The sequence below is a fragment of the Octopus bimaculoides genome, chromosome 6, assembly GCF_001194135.2.
Source record: "Octopus bimaculoides isolate UCB-OBI-ISO-001 chromosome 6, ASM119413v2, whole genome shotgun sequence".
Classification (NCBI taxonomy): domain Eukaryota; kingdom Metazoa; phylum Mollusca; class Cephalopoda; order Octopoda; family Octopodidae; genus Octopus; species Octopus bimaculoides.
The window spans coordinates 114868730-114874866 of NC_068986.1; the positions used below are offsets into that span (position 1 = coordinate 114868730).

Sequence of the window (6137 nt, forward strand, 5' to 3'; positions counted from 1 at the left end):
ACACCAGTGCTTTTTACAAAACCCCTTGATTTTAGGATCTCAATTCTGTTGTGGTGGGCAGGTCTCCTTGAGTACAACACATATATGTCAGTTTCCTGTCACCTCCACCGTAAGATTCAGTGTTTTGCGATCAACTTTCAATACTTTGTTCCATGTCTTCCTGGGTCTCCCTCTGCTGTGCACATACAGTCTAGTAGAGGATAAACATATTCTTTAGTTAAACTTAAATCAATTAACTTAGTGGTTCCCAAAGTGGGTGGTATTGCTCCCTGGGGTGGTGGGGGAAAGTTCCAAGTGGGCGTTAAAGAAAAGTGGGACAGCAATTCATGTAAAAATTGGGGTGATATTGGGGTAGCGATTCATGTAAAAACAACAAAATAATGGGTTCATTAGGTTAAGTTTTATTTGTGAAATACATTTGCTTTGAATTTGCTTCAGAAAGAGGTCTATGTTTATGGTGGTTAGTTGGGGTGGGGGAGCTAGGAATGTGGCCTGGGCGTCAAGGGGGTGGCAGCCCAAAAGTGTTTGGGAACTGAATTAACTTAGAAGTTTTTATGTAGTTCTTTTAGTGGTGTTAGGGTTGTTTAATAGTTATTGGTGAACATCAAGACTTGGTAGGATGTGTGTTACTAATTACCATAGTAATATTGGTATTAATCTCACTTGGAGCTTTTGCTTTTATATATACACAACAGGTGAATGAATTGAACAACATTCAAGAAACAGCAAGGGGAACAAGTGCAAGTTTCTATTGTAAAGTACACTAAACAGGCGCAGGCGTGGCTGTGTGGTAAGAAGCTTGCTTCCCAACAACATGGTTCATGCTCCAATCTGATCTGGCAGAGTTTCTACAGCTGGATGCCCTTCCTAATGCCAATCACTCTAAGAGTGTAGTGGGTGCTTTTTACATGCTCCTGGCAAGGGAGCCAGTCAGGTGGCACTGGCATATTGTCATGTAGATATTTTCCAGGTTTCTATGATGTGTGAAGATTTCAAGACTGTTAATTGGTGAGTGAACGAACTTTTACCAAAATTAGGTTAATTATTTACATTTGATGGATATTTGTCCTCATCTTGTTTGTCGTTAACGCGTTTCAGCTGATATACCCTCCAGCCTTCATCAGGTGTCTTGGGGAAATTTTGAACCTGGATTCTCATTCCTAAGGTATTTTTCGATGTTGTTATTATTATTCAGGTCACTGCCTGGAGTCAAACTCGGAATCTTGGGGTTAGTAGCCCACCTTCTTAACCACTATGTCATATGCCCAAGATACCTGATGAAGGCTGGAGGGTATATCTGCCGAAACGTTGTGTTAACAACAAACAAGAGGAGGTCAAATATCCATCAAATGTAAATAATGTAAATAATTCCTCATCTCTTAAATATAGAACCAAAATTAGGTTAATCAAAAAACTTCACCAATTCTACCATAAGCACTAAAGGAAACTTTTCCATCCAAGTCGGATGTTAATATTGAAGTTAAAACAATGATGATGCTTTACAAGTAAAACAAACAAAAGAATACATTGTAAATATATTTCTTTTTTTCTATTTATTTCCCGAATATATAAATGATTTATCAAAAATATTATAACTGTATGGTTTTAATAGTGCGAATAAATTTATATGATAAATGGTGATTTATAGAAAATGTTTCCTCACAAACCTCAACGTTAAATTTTCTCTCCATCATGAATCTTACGCTTATGCTTAGATAAATAACCCCTGCAAACAAATGATTTCCCACAAATATCACAGCTGTATTGTTTTTTCCCAAAGTGAATACGTGTATGTTCTCTTAAGGTGTTCTTATGTGAAAACTCTTTGCCACAGATTTCACAGGTGTAGGGTTTCTCTCCAGTGTGTGTACGTTTGTGTCTGGTTAAAGGACCATTTTGAGAAAATGTCTGACCACAGATTTCACAGTGGTGTGGCTTCTCCCCAGTATGAATACGTTTATGTACTCTTAAACTGCTTTTATCTGAAAATTCTTTTCCACAAACTTCACAGTGAAAAGGAGTCTCACCTGTATGAATACGTTTATGTATTGTTAAAATGTATTTTTCAGGGAATGCTTTGCCACAGATTTCACAGCGGTGTCGTTTTTCCCCAGTGTGAACACGTTTATGTCTTAACAAGGAGCCACTACTTGGACATTTTTTCCCACATACTTCACAGTGATAAGGTTTCTCTCCAGTGTGAGTACGTTTGTGAACTGTTAGAGAAGATTTTACAGCATAGGATTTCCCGCATATTTCACAGTGGTATGGTTTCGAGTGTACCCCTTCGTGATAGCGTAAGTCACTCTGATAAGAAAAAACTTTCCCACAATCATCACATTTATATGGCTTCTTCCCAGTGTGGGTATGTTTATGTCTTGTTAAATTACAGATTCGAGAAAATGTTTTGCCACAAATTTCACAATAGTGTGGCTTCTCCCCAGTGTGAGTCCGTTTGTGGGCCATTAAACCAGATTTTGCAGAAAATGGTTTTCCACATATTTTGCAGTGGTATGGTTTCTCTCCAGTGTGAGTTCGTTCATGCAGTGGTAAATAAGCTTTTGCAGAAAATGCTTTCCCACATATTTCACATTGGTATGGCTTCTCTCCAGTATGAATACGTTCGTGTACTATTAAATAAGCTTTTGCCGAGAATTCTTTCCCACATATTTCACATTTGAATTCTTTTTCCCCTGTATGAGTCCACTTATGAATAGATAATTTACAGTTTGTAAGTATTTTCCCACAAATTTCACATTTATAATGTTTACCTACTTTCAGAAACATTCTTTCAACAACGAGGCTTCAAAGTTAAATTACAGTTTTATTCTTCCTTTTCATGAAGACATCTGCAAGTAAATCCCTCTCTTAACGCCACCAACTTCTGACCTGAAATAAAATAAAATAAAATATGTGGTTACTAAATAGTTTGTATAATGTGTGACTTTTCAGACAAGGAATCAAATGTTAGTTATGCTGCTGTAACATATTAGAACTAACAAAAGTTGGAGTTGAGAAATTAAGCTGAAGGGATACAATGTTGATCTCTGAAGAAGGCATATTTGTTTTTATTGAAGGACAATGGAATCACCAAAATACTTTAATTGGTCCTTCTTGCTGAGTTAATGAGTCAAGAAAACAACAAAGAAAAAAAAAACTGATTGGAATGATGAAATATTTAAATAAACATCTTTTAATTTTACTTTCACATGACTAATTTTTTTGATTTTGCCAGCAGGAAGTTCACTGCCAAATAAGAAATTTGTACGAAATAACAAATGTTCATTTGTTTGTCAGAAGAATCCACAACCTCACTTTCTGAATAAAGAACTTTTCAAAAGAAGCTTTCCTATTACAGAGAAAGGTTTTGAAATTATTGAACAGAAAACTGTTCACTCTCTTCTACTTGTTTCAGACATTTGACTGCAGCCATGCTGGAGCACCACCTTAAAGGATTTTTTAGTCGAAGAAATTGACTCCAGGACCTATTTTTTTGTTAGCTTAGTACTTATTCTATTGGTCTCTTTTGCTGAACTGCTAAGTCATGGGGGATGTAAGCACACCAACATTGGTTGTCTAGCGATGGTGGTGGTGGTGGGGGTTGGGACAGACACAAAGACATGCACACATAAATACATACATATATATACAATGAGCTTCTTTCAGTTTCCGTCTGCCCAATCCACTCACAAAGGTTTGATGGGCCCAAGTCTGTAGTAGAAGACACTTGCCCAAGGTGCCATGCAGTGGGACTGAACCCGGAACCATGCGGCAGAAACTGTTATTTGTCCTTAGTATTATTCCTCTTTCATCAAGGTAGAGAGCCTTTATCCTTCCAACAGGGATCTTGGTTACAAAACCACATTTAAGTTTGAGCAACAATATATACTTTTTAAGACAATACTAAAAACTTGATTGAAATATGTTTTTTTGATTCAAAACATTATCCATGCATCTGTTTTCTCCATTCTGTGGGGGTAGAATCCTCAAGCACCCACTCCATAGGGTCCTGTCAGAAGCAACTCTCTTCTGGCTGGATACCCAAGCATAATGAACTGAGACTATGGGGTATTATTCAACCATCTCATTCTTGGTCTACCCCTAGGTTTCCTGCCAGTCAGTTAAGCTTGAAGAATCCATCTTGTGACATCCTAATCACATCTGTAGTGCCAGAGCCAAGACCTCTTAATGCATACAAGTAGCAGCTTGACCAGGAGAGACCCCCCCCCCTAATTTCTGAGCTATGCACCTCATCAAGTAATGTTAGTCCAGAGAACCCTGTTTCAGCTGCTTGTATTCACAATTGTACTTTCTTGATTATTACCAAAAATTTTTCTATAAATTTGTAGTTTACTAAAAAAAAGTCACATGTTCTGTTAATAGGCACACTGTTTTGTCCATGGTTCTTGCTTTCTGGAGTCCAAAACTCTAAGACTTGAACAATGAGAAATTTAAACTGGTGTCTATTCTTGGAAACCTGAGATTCGTTTTTTATTTCCACTTCCCAGGAATGACGAGTTCCATAAAACGTTTTAAATATAAGAACATTGCTGGGCACATGGAATTGTCTTTGTAGTAATAATGCCCAAGAGGATGTACACTTTCATAAATTAAATTCTACAATAATTTTGTCGTTTTGTTTGAATGTCTGTTGGTTCTGGGGTCATCAAAATGTGATAAGAGCAACTTATCCATGTATGTGAAGGACCAACTTTCACAAGACCCTCATAACCTCTACGAAATATTACTACCAAGATAAAAAAAAAAAAGTTTATAAAGGTTTCGATTAATTTATAATTTAGGCACAAATGACTTTTTTTTTTTTTTTTTGGTGGGGGGTAGTCGATACTATCGATTCTAGTACTTGATTGGCACTCTCTATTTTGACTCCCGGAGTGACCTTGACAGAATTTGAACTCAGAACATAAAGAGCCAAGAGAAACACTGCATGGCGCTTTGTCCCTAGCTCTAACGATTCGGCCAGATCGTCGCCTGAAGCTTTCATTATAAAAACTACCAATAAACACACCTAACACATCATCTCACTCCAGAAAACAAACCGTCAATTCCCCTTTGTCCATCCATACCGATTATCTGAGCACGTTAATCGTTTACACAGTATTTGTAAATAGACGACAGCTTCTGCTTTGTGTAAACCATTGCATTGTTCATACATTATAACTTGAAGTTTTGCGGTAGAAATAACGGGGGGAGGGGGGAGGGTAAAGAACACGTACGCCACCCGTTTTCGGCGTAACAAAAACCCTAACACTAAACACCGGCTGTACGTATTCTTTATTTTCGTAAGAAATAACGAACTGAAATACAAGCAGGAGTCATCAACACAAAATGACAAATTATCTGAGAAATAATTTACAGAGGAGAGACAGTCTAATGTATCGACACGGGTATTGGATCATTGATATTAAAAACATAGAAACAATATGTAAATATCATCTCACCTGAAAACAAGGTTCTTCTTATATTTGTTTGGGGGATCTTGGAGTACAACGCAACATCGATTATAATACTTTAGTAATAAGAATTTTAAACAAACGAAGACAGAATTTTTGTGGCTAAATCTCGACAAACACCAGGTTGAGATGAGTAATTTACGGCAAATCAAAGTACTTTATAGGATAGAATAACAAATAGACAATTACAGATCACAAGTTGAAGTCCTACAAGACACAATATAAATAAAAATGAGATGGTACGCTATACTCCAAGACCATAGACAGTCAACAACAACATTATATAATTGTCACTATACAGCTGGTAGATAGCTACAATATATATAATTATCACCATACAGCCGTAGATAGCCGATGTCTGTATATAATTATCACCATACAGCCGTAGATAGCCGATATCTATATATAATTATCACTCTAGAGCTCGTAGGCAGCCACATACTTTCCCGCTCTCGCCTTTCATTCATTTACAATGTTTTATAAAAACCAAGATGGCAAGATACAAACGAATTTCATTGGTCTGCTTTGATCATGTGACCGTAATGGATTACAGGCTGATACATACGAGTTCTAGGTTAAGGGAAATAACTCTCAATTTACACGTGCATCGATGTATACATATATATATATATATATATATATATATATATATATATATATATA

At 36.7% G+C, this 6137-nt stretch overlaps 1 protein-coding gene across 1 annotated transcript; it reads right to left on the bottom strand.

Annotated features, from left to right (window-relative positions):
• Positions 1-408: 408 nt before the first annotated feature.
• LOC106872069 (zinc finger protein 737) lies at positions 409-5971 on the bottom strand. Its single transcript, XM_014918922.2, has 2 exons — positions 5463-5971; positions 409-2889 (listed from the first exon to the last, which is right to left on the bottom strand). Exon 2 carries the CDS (start codon positions 2785-2787, stop codon positions 1675-1677), a length of 1113 nt encoding a protein of 370 aa, XP_014774408.1. The 5' UTR covers positions 2788-2889; positions 5463-5971; the 3' UTR covers positions 409-1674.
• Positions 5972-6137: the final 166 nt, after the last annotated feature.

Bases quoted from the DNA above. Each gene is read 5' to 3' on its own strand.
- LOC106872069 (XM_014918922.2), bottom strand. From the start codon at position 2,787: ATGTTTCTGAAAGTAGGTAAACATTATAAATGTGAAATTTGTGGGAAA.